This window comes from Montipora capricornis, chromosome 14 (genome assembly GCF_036669925.1).
Source record: "Montipora capricornis isolate CH-2021 chromosome 14, ASM3666992v2, whole genome shotgun sequence".
In the NCBI taxonomy this organism is placed as follows: Eukaryota; Metazoa; Cnidaria; class Anthozoa; order Scleractinia; family Acroporidae; genus Montipora; species Montipora capricornis.
Window position 1 is genome coordinate 38,489,409 of NC_090896.1, and position 23,322 is coordinate 38,512,730.

Genomic DNA, 23,322 nt, shown 5'->3' on the forward strand with positions numbered 1-23,322 from the left:
AAAGGAACATGAACATGTTAGAATAGTTGTTACTAGTCGTCGAATTTAGTATTGCTTGATTGAATGATATCATAACAAAAGGGAACTCCACCTCTTACACTTTGCGACTGAATACGAGTGGGTCATTTTACGTCCGACAGGATTATGAACACACCTTTTTCCAAAATGGCCGCCATTTATATATTGTTTTGTTTTTATTATTCTACTTGACTTAAGTTTAGCCTTTGACACTGTTAATTATGAAGTACTACTGAAACGACTACATACTGATGTCGGTATACGAGGAAAGGCTCTCGATTGGTTTAAGTCTTACCTAAATGGAAAAAGTCAACGCATTGCTGTTCAGTGAACAATGTCACGCCAATTTGATCTTGACTGTGGTGTTCCGCAAGGTTTTGTTATTCGTTATTTATTTATCGAACCTCTTTAAAATTGTTGAAAAACATCTTCCAACTACGCATCGTTTCGCCGATGATACACAACTTTACCTTAGTTCTAAACCTGATTACACTACCTGTCAGAATGACACTATCAACGCCATGAATAAATGGGTTGATGATTTAAGAAATTGGATGATAACGGATAAATTGATGATTAATGATGATAAAACATAATTTTTGTTAATAGGAACTAGACAGCAACTAGCAAAGATTAATAATGCGTGCAGTATTACTGTTGGTGAATATGACATCAATCCAAGTTTGTGTGTAAGAAATCTTGGTGTGTGGTTTGATAGTTATTTGAGTATGTCAACACATACTAAACTTTGTAATTCATCTTTCTATCATTTACATAATTTTAGGTGCATTAGAAAGTACTTATCCCGTGATTATTTATTGGCACTCATTCATGCATTTATAACTAGTCGCTTGGAATTTTGCAACGGTCTTCTGTATGGTTTGTACAAGTCACAGATTGTCAAATTACAACGTATTCAGAATGCAGCAGCAAGAATTGCTATGAACATTGGCAAGTATTCTCATGTTACACAAGCACTTCAAGATCTTCACTGGCTGCCAGTTCGCGCTCGTATTCATTTTAAGATATTAATCTTAGTTTTTAAAGCTATTCACGGACTTGCCCCACCATATATAAGTGATTTAATTACTGTTAAGCCAAAGTCCTCTTATAATCTAATATCAAATAGTAGTCTTTTACTGGAGCCGCCTAAGGGCCGATTTACACGATACGATTTTGTCGCATGCGACAAGCTCACGACAGGCCTACGACACGACTTACGATTGTCGCAGCGTTTTAAAACATGTTTTAAAATGATACGACATTTTTTCTGACGTACACAACAATTGTAAATCATGTCGTGGGCCTGTCGTAAGCCGTTGTCGCATGCGACAAAGTCGTACCGTGTAAATCGGCCCTAAGGAGAAAATGCTTCCTACGCTTGGTGCAAGGTCTTTTCATGCTGCTGCGCCATGTCTGTGGAATAGCCATGTAATTTTAAACGAAACTTTAAGACCCACCTTTTTCGGGCAGGCTCGAACCTTTTTCTTATTTATTCATTAATTTATTTTGTTAATTAATTTTTATTCAAGTAGTTTAAATTGTACCACCATATCACTTGGATAAGTTTTTTTAAGTGATTATAGTAAAGCGCTACTGATCATTCTTATGTAAATAGCGCTTTATAAGTATTTTATTATTATTATTATTATTATTATTATTATTATTATTATTCAAATTAGCCCTTGATGCCTTGTTCTTAAGCTTAAAATTTAAAAGAATATCTAAATAGCGGTCATTTTGGAAATTGGTGTATTGAAAGGTTGTGAGACAGGGCCTACGGTTTATCGTCCTTAACCTGGAAGACTAGAGAGTGTAACCATTTAAAGATGTAATTACAGTTACAAAGGCAGCACCCTCTAATCAGCTATTTAATGACTGTTCGTGATGGTTCGGCCGGAGCTAAGTCTTTCTTTTTGTCATGTGACCTCCCTAGACAGTGGTCGGGTGATTGACCACCTGAGCCACTCGGTCGGCGGTCTTACCATCGAATATTACTGTAATTTCTAAAAGGGAATAAATTAACTTAATGTCGTTTCTTATGTGAACACCTGGTGAAACTCCTCTCTTTACACGCCTTCTATGAGTAAAGATGAGGAAATGTTCAACTTTTCAGACTCGGATTAAACAGTGGTAGTGGAAGCATGATGTCTGTATGATGGTTTCTGTCCAAAATTGAAAAGTATTTTTTTTAACTTCATGTTAGATGGTTGTTGTATTTTGGTTTTAGATTTCAACGAATGTAATGCAGCAATCTACCCCTGCCACCTCAACGCCATCTGCAAGAATAACGAAGGATCTTATGAATGTTCGTGTAGGGCTGGATACACTGGCAACGGAAAAACCTGTATTGGTAACGTAACAACACCTTTGTCACTTTTGGTCATGTGATTGAAAGCTATACTCTTTGAGAGGGTACCGAATTGGCTTGCGTTTGCCTTTTCGGAGTAGCAGTTAATTTTTTTTTGCGTCTTGTTTATAGGTATAAATGAATATACTTCTTTTCCCCCTCCGTCTGTCCCGTTAACGCTTAAGAAATTATCGATTTCGATTTCATCTCAGTACTCCTCCCCCTTCCTCCTTCAATGTCACACCTAATAAGGATTTTTTCTTGTTCTTTTTTGCCTTCTTCATTTAATCAAACAACCGGGTGAAGAGTAAGGCTGTCAATACAGACTACATTTAATGGGTTCTTAATATTGTTTTATTTTTGTTGCAGATGTTAATGAATGCGCTGCGTCCTCTCGTGTCTGTCACATAAAAGCTTCATGCACCAATACGCCTGGCTCTTACCGATGCAGTTGCAATCCGGGGTACACTGGTAACGGGAAAATATGCAAAGGTGAAATTAAACGTAATCATTTGCAAGTTAAAATATAAAGCGTCTCTGAAAACATATTGATGACATTCGTCTATGAATTACTAGAACTGTAACCGTAATTTTACGTAGAACGTTGCGTACAAGTTTCCTCTCATTTGAAATTCTTATGCTATAAGCTCTATTCTTAAGCTATACTCTTTGAGAGGGTACCTAACTGGCTTGCGATTGGCTTTTTTTTCGGACTAGGAGCTAAATGTTTTTTGCTTCTTGTTTGCAGATACAAAATAGTGCACTTCTTCAACCCCATTCCCCGTCTGTTCCGTTAACGTAACACTTAAGAGCTTATCGATTTCAATTTGATCTCAGCACCCTCTCCCCTAGCCCCCTCCCTGAATGTCACACCTAACAGGGAGTTTTTCCCTTCTTCCTTTTGCCTTTTGCATTCAACTAAACAACCTGAGACAGGGTAAAGAGCAAGGCCGTTAAGATAGAGTACATTTCATGGGTTTTTAATGTTGTTTTACTTTTTTTTGTAGATGTTAATGAATGCGCTGCGTCCTCTCGTGTCTGTCACATAAAAGCTTCATGCACCAATACGCCTGGCTCTTACCGATGCAGTTGCAATCCGGGGTACACTGGTAACGGGAAAATATGCAAAGGTGAAGTTAAACATAATCATTTGCAAGCGTCTCTGGAAACATATTAAGGACATTTGTCTAGGAATTACTAGAATTGTAACTGTAATTTTACGTAGAACGTTGCGTACAAGTTTCCTCTCATTTGAAATTCTTATGCTATAAGCTCTTTTCTTAAGCTATACTCTTTGAGAGGGTACCTAATTGGCTTGCGACTGGTTTTTTTCGGACTAGGAGCTAAAGGGCTTTTCCTTTTTGTTTGCAGATACAAATGAATGCACTTCTTCAACCCCGTCCCCCGTCTATCCCGTTAACGTAACGCTTAAGAGCTTATCGATTTTAATTTCATCTCAGTACCCCCCTCCCCTAGCCTCCTCCCTGAATGTCACACCAAACAGGAATTTTTTCCCTTATTTCTTTTGCCTTTTTCATTCAATTAAACAACCGTGAACAGGGTAAAGAGTAAGGCTGTCAATACAGACTACATTTAAGGGGTTTTTAATGTTGTTTCTTTTTTCTTTTGTAGATGTTAATGAATGCGCTGCGCCCTCTCGTGTCTGTCACATAAAAGCTTCATGCACCAATACGCCTGGCTCTTACCGATGCAGTTGCAATCCGGGGTACACTGGTAACGGGAAAATATGCAAAGGTGAAATTAAACATAATCATTTGCAAGCGTCTCTGGAAACATATTAAGGACATTCGTCTAGGAATTACTAGAATTGTAACTGTAAAGTTACGTAGAACGTTTCGTACAAGTTTCCTCTCACTTGAAATTCTTATGTCCTTGAAAAGTTTCTTTTCAGCTTTTGTTCGAACATTTAAAATACTACAAAGCAATCAAGGGGCCGCCATAAAACAAAGTCCAGGCTTGGGCGGCCAGTATTATGACATCCCCCCACTTATAAAACAATAGTAAGTGTGCGAACCAAATCCCATTAACTAAACAAAAGTACAAAAGTACTGTGATGACTCGTGACATGTAGCTTTGCAATGTCAGTTTAAACCACTTATGAGCGGCAAGCTCTGTTCCTCAAATTTTGTTGGGACTTGTTTCTTACGCCCAGACCTTGTGGTCGAGTTCGTTCACGCGCACCATCGAGACGATAAGAAACGCTCCTAAGACTTTATGAATTATCGGAAGTCCTCAGTCGTAGAAGCAAGGTGAGGTAGAAAGAAATAAGAACCTGGAGTTACAACAACTAGCGGAATCCTGCATACATGCCAGTACAAAAAGGAGATCAAAGATAATTTAGCCCGGTTAGCAGCCTTCCCTTTGTTTCTAAAATTGCTGAAAAGGCTGTAATAACATAGGTTCTCGACCACTGTTCTAAGCATGCTCCCCTGCCCAGTAAAGAGTCATCTTACCGAAAACATCATTCCACGGAGACTGCTTTACTTAAAGTACAGAACTACATTCTTCTCAGTATGGGCAGGTAGGAAGCCACTTTGCTTGTCTTGTTAGACCTCAGTGCTGCGCTCGACACTGTAGACCACTCAATCTTGGCTAATCTACTCGAAAGCGACTTTGGCATTAATGACTGCGCTCTCTCTTGGAATAAATCGTTCATGCACGGGAGAAGCAACGTGTAACCATCGAACACGAACAATCACGAGACTTCTCACTCCTTAGTGGAGTTCCACAAGGAAGCCGCTTAGTACCTTTTTTATTCATAATGTACACTTCTAGGCTGTTTGACTTGGAAGAAAAGCACCTGCCGTCGGTGAACTGACCCGTAGCTCTATCTTTTGTTTCGTCCTACGTCTTCATTCTCTCAAGAACAAGCCATTCGAGTTATGGAGGAGTGCATTGCTGATGTCCGTGCTTGGATGTGTCATAACATGCTGAGGCTTAACGACAGCAAAACGGCATTTCTGATCATCGGTTCACGTCAGTAACCCGCCAAAATAATATTAACTCTGTACAAGTTGGCACTTCTCTACTTAGGGAACCAATCAAGAATCGATTAGGATTTTCAAGACTTGCTTGTCCTGTTGTTCTTAGATATTATGGAAATAAAACGAGTTTACTTCATTTTTATTTTCCTTTTTGCTTATCTTTGGTTGTCTCTCTTTATATTTGTAACAGGTAACGCTCAATATGGCCGGCGTGGTCGTGGCACCCTATGGCCTTATGGGATCATCTTCCTTTTTAGGATGATGCCTTCCTTTTAAGGAATGCTTTAAAGCGCTTTGTTTTATTTTACTATAAAGGCCAGACCAATTAGTGAATTCTTCGTGCAACCTTAATAGAATTCTGATTGTTCAGCAGCTACTATGTAGTCTGGTACAATCTGCAATTATATAACGTTATGTACAGTTCTGGAGTGAGTGCTTCTATAACCTTCAACTGCGGTGCCTTTGGTGTCTCTGCAGGATTTTGCAATACTGTCATTGGGGACTACCGTGATATCAGGTCCCTCTGTGTTTGTTGCAGGTTGTGCATGTGGGGCGGCTTCTAGTGGGCCCGCAGGTGGCTGCTGATTAACTGTTGTCTTACTGGCCCCTCTTGGGGGTTTCTGGAGAAAATGTTGATTAACTCTGCTATGATCGAGCCTGTATCTCGAGCCAGTGGCAGAGATACGTTATCCCTTTTTTCAGGCACACCCGTGACACTGCATCAGCGACAGCGACGTTCTCTCTGCGCCGGTATTTGTCTTCGATCTCGCAATCCAAGCAACATAACAGCAAGCTTGGCAGACGTGCGGGAGCTTGAATGCGAGTGCATGAATGATTTCAATTATGATGTGTCTTCCTAGAAGATACAACTCGAACTTCTAAAGGCCAAATGTTACAGCCAGGCACTTCCTCTCAATGGCTGAGTATGAACCTCGTTCCCAGGGGTATCTCTCCTCTGCCTCCATTGTCGTTGAGAAAGACCTTGGTTCAAGCTGGTCACGTGTCTGCCAGAATCTGGAAGGTTCACCAAATGTGTATTAGGGGATGGGTGGCAATGTAGACCTTGTCGACATGGCAAAGAAGGGAATCAGCACGCAATTAATTTTGTGGCCAGACGACCATCAACAAAACGTTTGACGGCAGTATTTTATGTACTACATATATGGAATTCGACGTGAAAGGCAAAAAGTTGTGGTCAAATCGATCGGACGCCACAGGAAATATCCCCGCGTTATTCAGTTTTCACCTGTGTGAAGGTCCGGATCAACGAAGAATGCTAATAGTTTGCGACAATTTTAAAGGAAAAAAGATTTTGTCTTGTAAGAAAACAAGCGAGACGTTTATCCATGGGGAACAAACATGTTCAGCAATCAGCCGGTGTGTTGTTATTTAAGGTAATCCCCATGAAAATGACGTACTATCCAGATTTTTTTTCAAACTTGGCACAATTGACATCCATTCATATCATCTGTCTTCTGCAGTCGGTCGTGTACGACAATGACTGTTTATGGAGGCTTTATTTTCCTTGTCCAGACCGGTCTATCTTGAGCTGTTTGTTTCCGGGTGTTATTGTTAATGTTTCTCTGTTTTATATTTCTTTTCATGACGTCTTTAAACCTCAGTTCTGGCCGACCTCGATTTCTTGACCCTTCACAAAGCTGGGAATACAACAGCTGTCTTGGTAGCCTCTCGGTTCCCATTCTGTGGATATGTCCTAACCATCTCAGCCCTTTTTCAATAAGGATATCTTCCATTGATGGGAGTCCTGCCCGATTTAGTATGTCAACGTTTGTAATCTTGTCTCTCCATGTGACACCCATGATTGCTCTCAGATGACGCCTCATGAAAGCGTGAAGTTCTTTAACTTGGTAACGACCGATGGTCCAAGTTTCAGCTCCATAGAGTAAGGTTGACCACAGCACAGCCCTACACACTTTCCATTTGACATCTATAGAGACGTGCTTGTTCTTCCATAGCCGATCTTGCAGTTTTGCGAAAGCAGTGCTGGCTTTTCCCATTCTGTTTACAATCTCTGTATCAATTTTGTTGTTGCTGGACACGTTGCTTCCCGGTTAAATGTCCCCATCTGGGACATTCATTCACAGGAAATTTAAAAAACGAAATAAAAAGTAGGGGTCACTGTTACGAAAAATAGCGTTGCGTGACTAGCGTTACTGTCTAGAAGCTTCGCGAGAGTTCGTAGTTTGTTTATATTTAGGTTTGTACGTAAGCGTTTCTAAATCGGTGTGTTTTGTAATCTTCTATAATTAGATCGATTACTAATTTAGAAAGTTCTAGAAATTTATTGTCAGAGTATATAAGTAGACGAGTCTATGTGGAGTGTTTTTCTAACTAGTTTTTCACAAGCGAAGAGAGTTGGCGTTAGCCGTGTTTATTCAAGTGTGACAGAAGCTGTGTGCATTCAAGTTGGCGGAGGCCGTGTAAGTTTATCGAGTACGTGTTATTTAGAGTTTACTTCGTGGAAACTACGTTCATCTTTGGAATAAATCTTCTTGTTGTTGTTCCGACAACCCTGCGTTCAGTTTAGTCTGCAAGCTAACTTTCCTCAAAACGTTCGAACTCGTAACATTGGGGGCCTGTCCGGGAGAGGAATTCATTTGTTTGCTGACTACAGAAACCAGGAAAGGACAATTCAAGAAGGAGTTACAGAAAAAGTAAGAAGAACTGCACAAAGAGAGTATATTGTGTTTTTGCTGTGGTATCTGCTATGGAAATGGAAAAGCTTTTGCAGATGGGGAAAGAATTTGGATTGCAAGGAGAAAAGCTACTCGAGTTTGTAGAGAAGCAACAAAAGTTAGAACAAGAAAGAAGGAGGGAAGAGGAAGAAAAAAGGAAGGAAGAGGAAGAAAAACAAGAGAAACGCAGACAGTTTGAAGAAGAACGAAGAAGGGAACAGGAAGAAAGAGAAGAAAAACGTAGGCGGTTTGAAGAAGAAAAAGAAGAGAAACGTCGATTACTTGAAGATGATAGAAGAAGAGAAGACGAAGAGAGAGAAACTAGGCGACAAGAACGCGAACTAAGAAAATTGGAAATGGAAGCCGAGCTGTTGAAACAGAAAGAGGCTATTGAAGCGGCAAGAAGAGAACATGAGCTGGAGATTGCACGTTTGGCTGTGGAGAATGCTGACAGACGTCCTGAAGTGAGAGAGGATCGGGCTAAGGCACCTAAACTCCCCTCGTTTGTTGATGGTAAAGACGATTTGGACGCGTATTTGCAGAGGTTCGAGAGATTTGCCGAGACAGCTAAGTGGAAAAAAGATGGATGGGCATCGAAGCTCAGTGCCCTGTTGTCTGGACGGGCACTAGAAGTGTATTCACGTCTATCGGAGGACGCAGCTAAGGATTATGACAGGGTAAAGATTGCGTTAATGAAGAGATATGACCTTACCGAAGACGGCTATCGTCGAAAATTTAGAGCATCCAAACCAGAAGTTGACGAAAGTCCGGAGCAGTTTATTGTGCGACTGGACAGATACCTGTTACGTTGGCTAGAGCTTTCGGATACTGCACGAACCTTTGATGGTCTTAAGGACTTGATCGTCAAAGAACAATTTATTGACTCTTGCCCTAAGGATTTGGCAATTCACCTGCGAGAAAGGGCACCTGAGACTCTAGCAAAGATTGCGAAGATCGCTGACCAGTACTTGGAGGCTCATGGTAAACATTTGTTCAGCTCAGCGAGCAGAAAGCCAACAGTGCAGCCTGAGAGGGAAGAGGCCAAGAACATGCAGATTAATCCACCAGCTCTGCATTGCTTTAAGTGCAACACCCGAGGTCATAAAGCTGTCAACTGCCCAACCCTAACAAGAAAGTGTTTCCTATGTGGTAAGCAGGGACATGAAGCTAGAAACTGTCGATCAGGTGGACGCAGATCAGGAGGACAAAGTAAGGATGGTAACCCTGTGCAGCGTGGTCAAGTGAGTGCCAGTTGTTTAGTTCAGCCACCTGAGGTTAAACCTACTGATGAAGAAATTAAGGCCTGTATTAAAGATGATAAGTTGCTGTTAGCCTGTGGTAAGAAGATTCCATTGTTGAGTAGTGCTTGTATTGAACCGTTGACTGGAGTGAGAAGTAAAATGCCTGTCGTGAAAGGTAGAGTTGGAGAGAAGCCTGTTGATGTCCTGAGAGATACTGGTTGTAGTGGAATTGTAGTAAAGAGGGAACTTGTGTCTGAGAATCAGTTTACTGGCGAATTTAATGTTATGCTGCTCATTGACAATACAGCAAGGAAAGTTCCCATCGCAAAGATTGATGTTGATACACCTTATCTCAAGGGCCAAGTGGAAGCGCAGTGTCTTCCCGATGCTGTTTATGATTTAATTATTGGTAATGTACCAGGCGCAAGAGCCGCTGACGACCCAGACCCAAGCTGGCAAGTTCCTGTACAAGAAGCTTGTGCTGTAACCACGAGAAGTCAAGCTAAGAAAGCTGGAGAACATATTCCGTTGAAGGTACCAGATACCAAAGAAAGTCCTGTAGTTGATAGAGAAAAGCTCAAGCAAATGCAGCGTGATGACAAGAGCCTACAGAAATTTTGGGAGAAAGACGACGTAGTTTTGAGAGGCCAGGCTGAGATTTCATTTGAAGTGAAAGGTGGAGTTCTGTACCGCGTCTACAAGCACCCTTATGTGAACGGAGGTAAACCCCTGAAGCAGGTTATGGTTCCTGTGCAGCTGAGAAGTCGAATAATGGAACTAGCGCACGGATCGATCATGGGAGGTCACATGGGAATAAAGAAAACGACCGATAAGATTCAAAGCGCGTTCTATTGGCCAGGCATTCAAGGGGACGTGACTCGTTATTGCAAGTCCTGTGATGTATGTCAGAAGACAGTTAACAAGGGTTCCGAACCGAAGGTTCCCCTTGAGAACATGCCATTAATTGACAAGCCATTTAAGAGAGTAGCAATCGACCTGGTTGGACCTATTGCTCCCCCGAGTGAGGACGGTCATAGATATATTTTGACATTGGTCGACTTTGCAACTCGCTATCCTGAAGCTGTCCCGCTGAAGAACATTGATACTGAGACTGTGGCAGAAGCGTTGGTGGATATCTTTAGTCGTATGGGAGTGCCTGAAGAGATCTTGAGTGACCTTGGTACGCAGTTTGTCTCTGAGTGTATGAAGGAAGTGACACGGCTTTTGAGCATTAAACAGCTCACCACGACTCCATATCATCCTATGTGTAATGGCCTGACGGAAAAGTTTAATGGAACAATGAAGAGCATGTTAAAGAGATTGTGCAGTGAACAGCCAAGACAGTGGCATCGCTATATTAACCCGTTGCTGTTTGCATATCGTGAAGTTCCTCAGGAGTCTACTGGTTTTTCGCCGTTTGAGTTGCTGTATGGAAGAGCTGTCAGAGGACCGATGTTTATTCTCAAAGAGCTTTGGACGAAGGAGCTGGAGGAGCCTGAAGTAAAGAACAGCTATCAGTATGTGTTCGAGCTGCGCGAGAAGCTTGAAGATACCCTCAAACTGGCGCACACCGAGCTTCAGAAAGCTCAGAACAAAGGCAAGCATTATTACGACCAAAAGACTAAAGTCAGGAAGTTTGTACCTGGAGATAAAGTGTTAGTGCTGCTACCGACCGACCACAACAAGCTCCTAATGCAGTGGAAAGGTCCATTTGAGGTTAGTGATGTAGTTGGTCTCAATGATTATAGAGTGAGAGTCAAAGGAAAAGAGAGAGTTTACCATGCTAATCTACTGAAGAAGTATTTTGAGCGAGAGGATCCTGTCTCCGTTGGAGCAGTTGCTGTTGAAACGAACGCTAACATTTGTAAGAACGAACATGTTGAGAGCGAAGTAGAAGAAGTTGACCCTGTGGATAGTATTGATTTTCTGGAGATTGGTGGTTATGTCGCGAAAGAGTCAGTTAATGATGTGGCCATAGGAGATAACCTTTCTCACGAGCAAAGAGCAGAGTTCATGGATATTGCAAATGAGTTTCAAAGCTTGTTCACAGAAGCCCCAGGTACAACAAGTTTGGCTCAGCATCATATCAAGCTTACATCCGACCAACCAGTTAGATCAAGACCATACCCAGTACCGTATAGCTTAAGAGAATCGCTGAAGAAGGATATTACAGACATGATTAAGATGGGAGTCATAAGAGAGTCAAGTTCGCCCTATGCTTCGCCTGTGGTAGTTGTTAAGAAAAAAGAGAATTCAAATCGTGTGTGCGTGGACTATCGTAAACTGAACAAGTTAACCGTGTTTGATCCTGAGCCTATGCCAACTGCTGAGCATTTGTTCCAGAAGTTGAATGATGACAAGTATTTTACCAAAATTGATCTGAGCAAGGGCTACTGGCAAATTTCTATTCCTGAGGAGGATATACCGAAGACCGCTTTTGTGACGCCTGACGGATCGTATGAATTCCTGAAGATGCCGTTTGGTATGATCAACTCCGCAGCGACCTTAAAGAGAGCTATGAAGAAGCTGTTGCTTGGACTGGACAACGTTGAATTTTATTGGGATGACATTTTGGTTCACACCCGTACGTGGGAAGAGCACATCAAGGCGCTTCGAGAGCTGTTTAGAAGATTATTAGCTGCTGGAATGACCATCAGACCGACTAAATGTATTTTCGGAGTCAACACCGTTGATTTTCTTGGTCACCGTTTGGAGGAAGGGTTAATTGGTCTTCATGAAGACAACGTGACGAAGATTAGAGATGCTCCAAGACCAACTACTAAGAAGCAGATAAGATCGTTTATGGATTTGGCTGGATATTACAGAGATTTTATCCCTAACTTCGCAGCATTAGCAGCCCCGCTGTCAGACCTCACGCTAAAGGCCAACCTAACAAAGTTGAATGGGGTGAGGCACAGGAGAAAGCCTATCAGAGTATCAAGGCCCTCCTAACAAAGGAACCAGTCCTTCGACTACCAGATTCAAGGAAAACCTACTTTCTGCAGACTGATGCTTCCGACAGTGGTATTGGCGCTGTATTAATGCAGGAACATGATGGCAAGCTATTCCCCGTTTGCTACGCAAGTAAGAAATTGTCAAGTGCAGAGCGTAATTATTCAACCATCGAGAAAGAGTGTTTAGCTATTGTGTGGGGATTCAAAAGGTTTCATCTTTATCTGTATGGAGTTCCCTTTGTGCTACAAACAGATCACGAGCCACTGAAGTACATGAACAGTGCCAAGTTTGCTAATGGACGCCTAATGCGTTGGGCTATGTTTCTTCAAAGTTACAACTTCAGAGTTGAGGCTATCAAGGGATCTGAGAATGTAGGAGCCGATTATCTAAGTAGAGTAGAGGAACTTAAGAGACACTGGACTGCCTCCTCAGTTGGTACTTTTTAACTAATTTTTCGTTGTTAGTAGAAATTTAGGAAATTTCTTCTCAAGAGGGGGTTATGTTACGAAAAATAGCGTTGCGTGACTAGCGTTACTGTCTAGAACCTTCGCGAGAGTTCGTAGTTTGTTTATATTTAGGTTTGTACGTAAGCGTTTCTAAATCGGTGTGTTTTGTAATCTTCTATAATTAGATCGATTACTAATTTAGAAAGTCCTAGAAGTTTATTGTCAGAGTATATAAGTAGACGAGTCTATGTGGAGTGTTTTTCTAACTAGTTTTTCACAAGCGAAGAGAGTTGGCGTTAGCCGTGTTTATTCAAGTGTGACAGAAGCTGTGTGCATTCAAGTTGGCGGAGGCCGTGTAAGTTTATCGAGTACGTGTTATTTAGAGTTTACTTCGTGGAAACTACGTTCATTTTTGGAATAAATCTTCTTGTTGTTGTTCCGACAACCCTGCGTTCAGTTTAGTCTGCAAGCGAACTTTCCTCAAAACATTCGAACTCGTAACAGTCACCGAGCTTGTTTTCGCACTGTATTCCCTAGATCAACCGTTTAAATTGTTGTTATGTGGCAAAAGCTACTGAATATTACTGAAAACGTAGACCTGCTTGTTTGTCCGGGCTACAATCGTTAAGTAAAGTGATTTCAAATTGCTCAATCGTGCAAAGAAATGTAAGCAAATTGGACTTCTAAAAGTTATTACCTTGCACTCGGTGTCAGGCTCCAAATGCAGTTTCACGTCATTTATAGGTAATACTAGAACTTCTACTATCCACCTTTTTTTCTTCGTAAAATATGTTTGCCGTGTACCTATAACAAGTAGATAAAACCATTTAAAATGGGGGGTCACTGCACTCGTTTCTTTGCAACACGATAATAATGTATAGCAAAGGGGCAATTTCGGCTTCAAAATGATAATTTTCCGCGAAAGGACTGGAACAAGTTCCAAAACATCACCTTCTTAACCGCGAAGAGTTATCATGATTGCACTCAAAAGCCCTTGAACAGCAAAAGCGGTCTTTTTTGCCTCTCTTCAGATGGCCAACGTGAAACCCCGCCATCCTCTAAGTCGCAATGTTATGCGCAGTATGAGATGCGCGGTGCAAAGCAAGGGAATCACCTTAATTAAGTTCTCATGTCACGTATCGACCTCAAATCATCAAATCAAACTGCAATCTCGACCCCAGAGCTCTTCTCTTGACCGAGGGAGAGAATAGCTCTGGGGAACCCTGAAACAAAGTGTCTTCTCGTTGGTTTTCGGGAAGAACAATCAAAAGCGTCTCTAATTGGTGCATTCATGTTAGCACGAGGAGTGAGCAGGCGCAGGCTGTAAGAACCGTACGTCGCACGTTCTCCTACGCAGAGTTTCCCAGAGCCTTGGGTCGACCCGAGACTCTGGTGACGAGAATGATCATCCTTTATTAACATGTGGAGGTATTTATTTTGTTCTTTGATTTTCGCTTTTCGTTCAAATGTTAAACAACGTGATTCCTAAAGTCACAATCTGGTACAGCGAGTTGACAGTTTTGACTTCCGATATTTATATTTAAACAACGTCGTGTAAACTGTCGAGGTCGTTAAGATATTTTTTCACCAGTGCACAGCGCTTAACTAGCGTGTATATTTCTAGCCGCGGTTAAATAAAAGATACATTTTTATCAAGAAAACGTTGTGTTTGGTGTATTCTTTTATGTTAGTGTTTGCTCTATGGAAGCAACTTTAGCTACTAAAGAAATTAATCTTTTTTTGTGAAGATGTCTTGTCGATCAAAAAAGCTCTTGTATTTAGGTTGACCGCTTTTGTGAGAATTCATCTCCCATGAGAATATATCCGCTCTTTAGACCTTTTTGATACTTACAGTGTAAGATAAAGATTACTTATTTAACAAATTCCTTGTCAAACGAATACTCTTTCGCCCAGTTGCGGGATTAAACATGACATATAAAGAAAACGCTACCTTAGGTCGTGTTCTATTGGGATCAACCGTTTCAACCGCAACTGGTTTCGGTTGAAGCGGTTGAGGTTTCCCAATAGAACACTTTTCCAACCGTTTTCGGTTGAAACGCGGTAACTCCTGGGAATAGTTATCACCAGACTTCTCAGCGTTGACAAGTTGAGGCCTGAAAGCAACACGGCAGGAATCCGCGGCCGACTTTAAATGGCCTGCGTAAACGACAGCAGTTGCTGCCAATGCTTTTTCAACTATTTCAACCTAGTTTGATGCCGGTTGAAAAAGTTGATCAACCAAACCAACCGAAAACGGTTTTTTTCCCAATAGAACACGAAAAAACGCAACCAAATCAACCAACTAAAAACGGTTGATCCCAATAGAACAAGACCTTAGTGTTTTGTCGACGAGTGCCACTTGACCAGCGTGAACCCGTGTCTTTCTCAACGACAATGGAGGCAGAGAATTAAGAGAGACCTTGGGAACGAGGTTGTCTGAGTATCTGGTTAATCATCTTGATGCCATGGCTACGGATTCGTTCCTGACCGCTCTTACCCGTCTGGCGCAGCCAGGCTCTTAATCCACTTTGGATAGCATCGCATTGCAGATGTGTGGTCGTTGTTGGATCCGGTTTATAACAGGAAGGATCGGTGCTGCGTAGAGCTCTGCCTTTCTGGTGTTCCTCCCATTTAAGGTGGGCACTTTCCTTTGTGAGGGTGGTAAACAGCAATCTTTGTGGAGTAACGGTTTAGATAGGTGAATAGCCCAAGGATGGATAAGAGTTCTTTCGTGTTAGCTGGTGCAGATATGTTTCTAATTGCTACTCGCTTGTCAACCTCAGGGTGGATGCCTTTGTTTCCTAGTGTATGACCATAGAACTTGACATTTTTTTTTGGAAGTTCTCGGAGTTGGTGCTCACATTTTGAGCATATCTAAGAAGGCCTTGTAGTGTTCTTCTTCTCTGGACACGAAAACGATGAAGAAGACACAACTGGAAGACATATTGGAGCACTATTATGCCAAAGGGTAGGCATTTGAAACTTAACCGCCCGTAGGTCGTATTGAAAGTGCATAACATGCTGGACGCGTGATCGAATTCGATGTGCCCTATTTTGTGCCAACCACCGAAGGAAAAAAAAATTCCCGTGAAGATGGGGAAGGATCTCGTTGATACTGTGACTGTAGTGATGCTCACGCCGAATGTGCTTATTTTAAATTAAGCACAAAAAGAAGGCCAGGCTATGCTTTTGTTTTGGTCATTGGTCATACACTAGGAAACAAAGGCATCCACCCTGAGGTTGACAAGCGAGTAGCAATTAGAAACATATCTGCAGCAGCTAACACGAGGGAACTCTTATCCATCCTTGGGCTGCTCACCTATCTAAACCGTTACTAAACAAAGATTGTTGATTGCTTTGATTTTTAAAAAGCACAAAAAGAAGGTCAGGCTATGCTCTCTGACATTGCAAACGATCGAGTTGACCCAATTGGTAGGTTGACTTACCCCCGTCAAAATATCGTCTGGGAGAAACTTGTCTAATTCGACTTTGTAGATAGGAATGATACGTATCGGTACTGTACGGGTATGGTGAGCAACTGCCCTAGGGTTTTCTATGAGCTATATATGGTATTTGCCATCAAGGAACTGCCTATCTTGTCAAAACAAATCTTTGTATTTTTCTAGGCCAAAGCATATGGGCTTTGATAGGCTTGCAATTCGGAGAGCTGTTTGTTTTTGGGATAGTGTTTGGGTACTGAATTGCCCCTGGTTGTGTATATTGATGATTCCGAATTCTTGTGCAATCTGGAAACCGATGGATCACAGATGGGTGACCGGCGGCCGGAGCTTTAACAATTATGAACTTTGAGAGTTATAAGTTGCTTTGAAGGTTACTTTGAGGGTGGTAGCGCCGAATTTGCAGGTGGAGGTTCCTCTGCAGCCGTTTAGGACAGCGGTACATGGCTGCATTTCAAAACATAAGCCAAGTCTCTGCAGACCATCCATAGTTAAAACACAGGTGTCTGCACCAGCATCTATCTTCATTTGGATATTGAGTTTATCGGGGTAGCGGCCAACGCTAAGCACTGAAAATCCCCTTGTGATAATGCCGAGGACTACGGTAATTAGGTCGGAGTAGTCAACGCTGGCTTCATCGTGGTCCGTGATCTGTTCGTTGTTTAACTGTAAGTGGATGTCCTGGCCTCTACAGACTGGGATTTGAACATTTTTGTTCAGTTGTTTGAGTCTTTTCTTCATACATGCACACTCTCTGGAGACATATGGCTGGTTTTATTGCAGCACTGGCATTTGGCATGCAGGGATGGGCACGTATCAAAACTTCTATGTTTCTTACCACATATAAAGCAGCCGTTGGGATTAAATTTAAACCTCGACGTGTCTGGGGATTGGGAGTAGAGTGTTGGTTTATCTTAACTTTGAGCTCGTCTACTCCTGAGCAGTGTGGGCGGTTTGTGTTGGGCAGTGTACCAGGTTTCGTCTTGCTCTGTACAGAGCGTACACTGGCTTCAGTTTCCCCGCGTGAGTTAACTTGCATTTGCGCTTTCCTCTGTTTTTGATAGGTCGTAATCTCGTTGAAAAGTAAGCGGGTTTACTTTATAAATGGCATCCTTCCTAACCTGTCTGATTGCAAGCCTGATACCATTGCCCCGTCCTTAAATACTGGGTTACGGGCAATGTCATTAATAAGGGTGCGAGCTTTAGTTAGGAATTCGTCTAGAGGCTTGTCGCCTTGCTTTTCAGGCATCTCATCTGGTACCGTGAAAGGATTTAATTGCTTTTGGATCTTGTCTAGTTAACGCCAAGTTGAAATTGTATCCAGGTGGCACCCTTTTGGGATACATAATACTTAGTTGACCAGTCCTCAGAGGGAGGTTTTAGTGCCCGTGTAACCCAATCAAGGCAACAAAAGAAGAGAACAACAAATTTGTTAAGAGTCCCAAATGCAGCCGAGAAGTTGAAACAGGGACTACCAGGATAAAATGTAACTAGTGGTGCCGGAGGACGGTTCTTGAACCCGAGGTCTTTGAAAGTCAAGGCAAGCGTCCTAATCACTGGGACACACTGCCTCTGCGATAAGGGTGAGGAAGTTAAGACCAGGATAAAACAACATTTGGGGGCGGGGGATATGTAAAGTAAACATTTCCGGTCAAAACTGGAAAGCGAGTGATCAACTTCTCCTCTGCTAAATGATTTCGTATTTTTGTTGAAGATTTTAACGAATGCAGTTCATCGCCTTCACCCTGTCACGTCAACGCAAAATGCCAGAATACCGAAGGATCCTATGTGTGTTTATGTGAAGCTGGATACACTGGAAATGGAAAAACCTGTACTGGTAAGAGTGTCTAAATAGCTGTCAGGGCCACTTTGTCAGTTATTGTAGAGAAAACGCGAGAAATGAGTTTAAATATTCCACGATATTGTACAGTTAGTTATTGTACACATGGTTATTGTATAGTGGAGAACCGGTTTGACTAGTTTAGCTGCTGACGTTGCCCCTTACGCAAAAATCTGTCACATGTTTTTGGTTGTTTACAATTCATTTGCTAAAACTTTAGTGCAAAAAATGTTGGATAATAAATAGCTTATTACATGTTTTGATGTTTAGTGTCGGTGAGTATTTATTTCTACTCGTTTTTGGATTTTGACATGGCCTAGCTGGAACGTCAAAATACAGCACAACTCGTAATAATACTAAGCGATATCTACACACCAAAACTTCTAATACGATACAGTATATATATATTTCTCAAAGTTATTGATAATTCAAGACCTCAACAGCCAATAAATGATGCCTATTTTGGTCAGGTGGACACGCCGTGTTTTTTTAGCGAAACACACGTGTGTTTACAGAAAATTACAATAATAAAAGCGTAAAAAGGCTCCATACTGCTATTTATTGTCGTCAACTCAAACTATACTGATCGCTTTTACATTACCCTTTCTTGTAAATGGTTAAATACCTCTTTAGATAGCATGTGATGCCATACAACCTTCGTAGAGGATACAGACAGCCCTTCTTATTTGCCATGGCCTGGATAAATTTAGCAAGCCAGTAGTTCAATGATAAAGCCTCCGTGTCCTCAGAATTTTCCTCGACGTTACACACGAGATGCAAATAGCCCACTTTCGATATATTGAAATTCAGTCCTAAACAAAAGGCATCATCTCGAAGATCTGGAGAATAAACTCGCACAAATCCTTATATTTGATCCAAAAGCCTCGAGATGATGCCTTTTGTTGAAACCGAATTTTGAGGGGGGTTTCTAACTATTGTTATTGCGCATACGTTCTGCGCATCTCGAGATACTCAGATTTCCTATTGCTGGTGCTTATTAATACAGGGATATTTTCGCGTGGTTCAAAACTAAGCGGAGAAAGCAGAACTTAGTAAGTGCTAATGGTATCCAAAAAGAAAATTGGGGTTAACCACGCATTTTCGGAAATAATTAAGCTTCAATTTGGAACAGAACGCCATGCATTGCTTTGTATTTTAAAACTTTTTACAAATATTGTTGATTAATTATCTTCTAAAAACGCGTGGTTACCCCCAATTCTCTTTTTGGATTTCAATAACACTTGTTATGATCTGCTTTTCTCGCATATTCAGTAAACCGCGCAAAAATACCTGCGAATTAGTAGGAACCGTCCTTAATATATCGAAATTGGTCTATTGTAATCTTTGAAAACGCTTCTAACTTCCAAATCCGGAAACGAAATGTCCTCGTCCTTTTTCATTAAAGGAAAAAATTTCCACCGCCCACTTATCTTTGTACTTCGTCGGTCGAGTTTCACTGACTAAAGCAGACTAGCTCTTCTTCGACTCTTCTTGGAATCTAAAACGAGAGTTATCTGAACTTGCATCCATTCCGCAAGCACATGCGAAAATAGTTTCCCAAAAGAAGGTCACCAACAGGCCAACTCTCAATAATTTACATTCTAATTTTGCAAACAATACAATACAATCATGAATAAACAAAACTACAACAATACAACAATAGATTCTTTGAGAAGCCGTACCAAGAACTCGTGCTTCGGGTTTCATCAGGTGAGGGTTTCCAAACACCTGGAAACAAAAAAAGCAGTCGGCCGAAGCGGCCTCACGCTTTCATCTATTTCTCGGTGTTCGAAACCCCTGATGAAACCCTCCCACTCGTTGCTGATAAAGTGGCGGCGGAGCTCCGCGCGCTGAAGGCGCTCGCGAGGAGCACCATGATTAAGAAAATATGGTAACCCATCTGAGCGAAACATTTTGGTTTTAGCTATGACATCATCATACGACCGTCTGTCCGCACGTCCACCCCCTCCATGTATGCCAATGCGGCAATGTATGCCATATCGTGGTCTCAAGTTTATAGCTCATCGAGTTCGACTTATTTTAAAGTTGACCGCTGACCAGGTACTGGTGTTCGATCGGATCACAGGCTCAACACAGGTTAACTTCCTCTAATCAGGACGAGGCTCAATCTTTTTTTTATTTGCTACAATACTAAATAATATAAACTTTAAACATACTGTTAGTGGCTAGGAGACCTTTAAAAACCATAAGGCTTATACTGAGAGGTCTTGGCGATACGTGAATAAGAAATCAATTACAACAAAAGGTGAGCATAGAAAACGAAATGGAAACTTCAAACTGCTATTTTGATGCCTTTACAGTTTATGTTATTTGGTTTTTTATCTTACGTAATATTTCATTTTAATAAAATCAACAAACTGTTTTTTAAAGGAAGATAAACTGGAAAGAGATGTAATTGAAAGTGGCAAAGCATTCCAGATTTGTGGTCCTTGGTAGAGTATGGTGAACTGCTTAATGATGGGGCCTAAGAAGATATGAAGCTCTAGTGTCACAATTGTGTATTTGATTATTTGTGAAAAGTAGATTTTAAAAAGGCAAAGGTAATAAATGGTGGTGGTACAGAAACATAAATTTTGTGATATAGAGAGAATTCATTTGTTATCAAAAGACTTTAAAAGACTTCTCAACACTTAAGACAACAATAATACAATAGACAGATTTGTTTAAAAATAGTGAAATCTTAAACTGTTCTAAAATACAGAGGAGCCTCTCTAATGCTGTCCCGGGTGTAATGATTTCCATTTGTCTGGTAGATATCAACGAATGCAGAGCAGCGCCTTCGCCTTGTCATGTCAAAGCTGAATGCCATAACAACGAAGGATCTTATGAGTGTTCATGCAATGCTGGATTTACAGGCGATGGAAAGTTTTGTACCGGTACGAGGTTGATAGAAAAAAAGTATTTTGATATTTCTTATGTTCAACAATATCTTTAATTTCCTACCTTTACTTTCTTGGATAGCGTGCTTTGTGGGAAACGCACTTTTTTTCACATTACGACACGATACGATAACTATAATTGGAGAGGGAGACGCAATTAAATTTTGACATTTTTCTAACTTGCCCTCTAGCTCAGTACAACAAAGGGAACTCCACACCTTACACTTTGCCACTGAATACGTGTGGGTCATTTTACGTTCGACAGGGTTATGAACATTGAAGGCTTGTGAGACAGGGCCTACGGTTTATCGTCCTTAACCCAAAAGGCTAGAGAGTGTAACCATTTAAAGATGTAATTACAATTACAAAGGCATTACATTAATATAATATTAATTTAAAGACTGTGAGTGCTGGTTCGGCCGGAGTTATTATTTTATATTTTTTATCATGCGACCAACAGAGCCATTCGGTCGGCGATCTTTCCATGGAATATTATCTGTAACTTATAAAAGGGAATAAATTTTGTTAACTAAATGTCGTTTTCTTATGTGAACATCAGGTGAAACATTTCTCTTTACGCGCCATCTATGAATAAGGATAAGGAAATGTTCAACTTTTCAGACTCGGATGAAACAGTGGTAGTGGAAGCATGCGGTCAGTTATGGTTTCTGTTCAAAAGTGAAAAGAATTTTTTTTGTTTAACTTCATGGTAGACGATTGTTGTATTGTGGTTTTAGATTTCAACGAATGCAATGCACCAACCTCGCCCTGCCACCTGAACGCCATCTGCAAGAATAGCGAAGGATCTTATGTGTGTTCGTGTAAGGCTGGATACACTGGAAACGGAAAAACCTGTACTGGTAACAACACCTCTGTCAATTTTTGGTCATATGATTGAAAGCTATACTCTTTGAGAGGGTACCGAGTTGGCTTGCGATTGGCTTTTTCGGACTAGCAGCTACCTTTTGTGCTTTTTGTAGATATAAATGAATACACTTCTTTCCCCCATCCACCACCCAGTCTGTCTCGTTAACGCTTAAGAGTTTGTCGATTTCCATTTTATCTCAGTACCCCACCCTCATCCTCAATGTCACACCTAAGAGAAACTTTTTTCCTTCTTATTTTTTGCCTTTTTCATTTAATCAAACAATGGGGGCCCGGTGAACAGTAAGGCTGTTAATACAGACTACATTTAATCGGTTCTTAATGTTGTCTCATTTTTGCTGTAGATGTTAATGAATGCGCTGCGTCCTCTCGTGTCTGTCACATAAAAGCTTCATGCACCAATACGCCTGGCTCTTACCGATGCAGTTGCAATCCGGGGTACAGTGGTAACGGGAAAATATGCAAAGGTGAAATTAAACGTAATTATTTGCAAGTTAAAATATAAAGCGTCTCTGAAAACATATTAACGACATTCATCTAGGTATTACTAGAATTTTAACTATTATATTTCGTAGAACTTTGTATACAAGTTTCCTCTCATTTCCTTTCATTTGAAATTCACAGCGAGGGATTTTTTCATCTTGCCTGCTTTTGGAGCTAGACATATAGGGAATATATCTGTTTACAAACATTGCTTTTGTTATTCAAACTTGCTAACCACAGGAACAAAAGACCTTTTGTTTTGACAGGGAATGATGCTCTGGTTGACAATAGTTGACGTCAACGATGTCTTTCCTATGATAACATTACTTATTGTCATCAACTTAAACTATACTGATCGTTTTAACATTATTCTTTCTTATAAATGGCTAAATGCCTCTTTAGATAGCATACCATACAATGTTCGTAGAGGATACCGACAGCCTTTCTTATTTGCCACCTCCTGGATAAATTTGGCAAACCAGGAGTTCAGTGATAAAGCATCAATGTCGTTTACATTTTCCTCGACATTATACATGTACACGAAATGAAAATAGCCCACTTTCGATCGATTGAAATTCAGTCCTAAACAAAAGGCATCATCTGGAGGCGCTGGGGAGTAAACTCATACAAATCCTTACATTTGATCCTCTGAGCCTCGAGATGAAGTCTTTTGTTTAAAACTTACTTTTAATTAATGTATCGAAATTGGTCTATTGTAATCTTTGAAAACGCTTCCAACTTCCAAATCCAGAAATTTAAATGTTCTCGTCGACCCTTGTCATTTTCGAACAATTTCCACTGCCCACTTACCTTTGTACTTCGTTTGGTCGAACTTCACTGACTAAAGCAGATTAGTTCGTCTTCGACTGTTCTTGGAAATCTAAAACGGGAGTTACCTGTACTTCCATCCATCTCGCAAGCGCATGTGAAAATGGTTACCAAAGAGAGGTCACGACTAGCCCAATTATGAATAATTTACATTCTAGTTTTGAAAACAGTACAATACAAATAATGATAATAGATGGAAAAAAAACTAGGAAGATAC

At 41.0% G+C, this 23,322-nt stretch overlaps 1 protein-coding gene and 1 long non-coding RNA gene across 2 annotated transcripts in view; one reads left to right on the top strand and one right to left on the bottom strand.

Annotated features, from left to right (window-relative positions):
* The window catches only part of LOC138032750 (fibrillin-1-like), a 51,200-nt gene that overhangs the window by 24,489 nt on the left and 3,389 nt on the right, over positions 1-23,322 (top strand). Inside the window, exons 10-17 of the mRNA XM_068880461.1 lie at positions 2,249-2,371; positions 2,738-2,860; positions 3,376-3,498; positions 4,001-4,123; positions 17,884-18,006; positions 20,784-20,906; positions 21,647-21,769; positions 22,139-22,261. Of these exons, the coding sequence (XP_068736562.1) occupies positions 2,249-2,371; positions 2,738-2,860; positions 3,376-3,498; positions 4,001-4,123; positions 17,884-18,006; positions 20,784-20,906; positions 21,647-21,769; positions 22,139-22,261 (984 nt within the window). The remainder of the gene's footprint in view (positions 1-2,248; positions 2,372-2,737; positions 2,861-3,375; positions 3,499-4,000; positions 4,124-17,883; positions 18,007-20,783; positions 20,907-21,646; positions 21,770-22,138; positions 22,262-23,322) is intronic.
* LOC138032751 (uncharacterized) lies at positions 3,985-23,184 on the bottom strand. The gene is made up of 3 exons (XR_011128448.1): positions 23,088-23,184; positions 13,409-13,515; positions 3,985-4,099 (listed from the first exon to the last, which is right to left on the bottom strand). It is a non-coding gene; the product is annotated as an uncharacterized lncRNA (long non-coding RNA).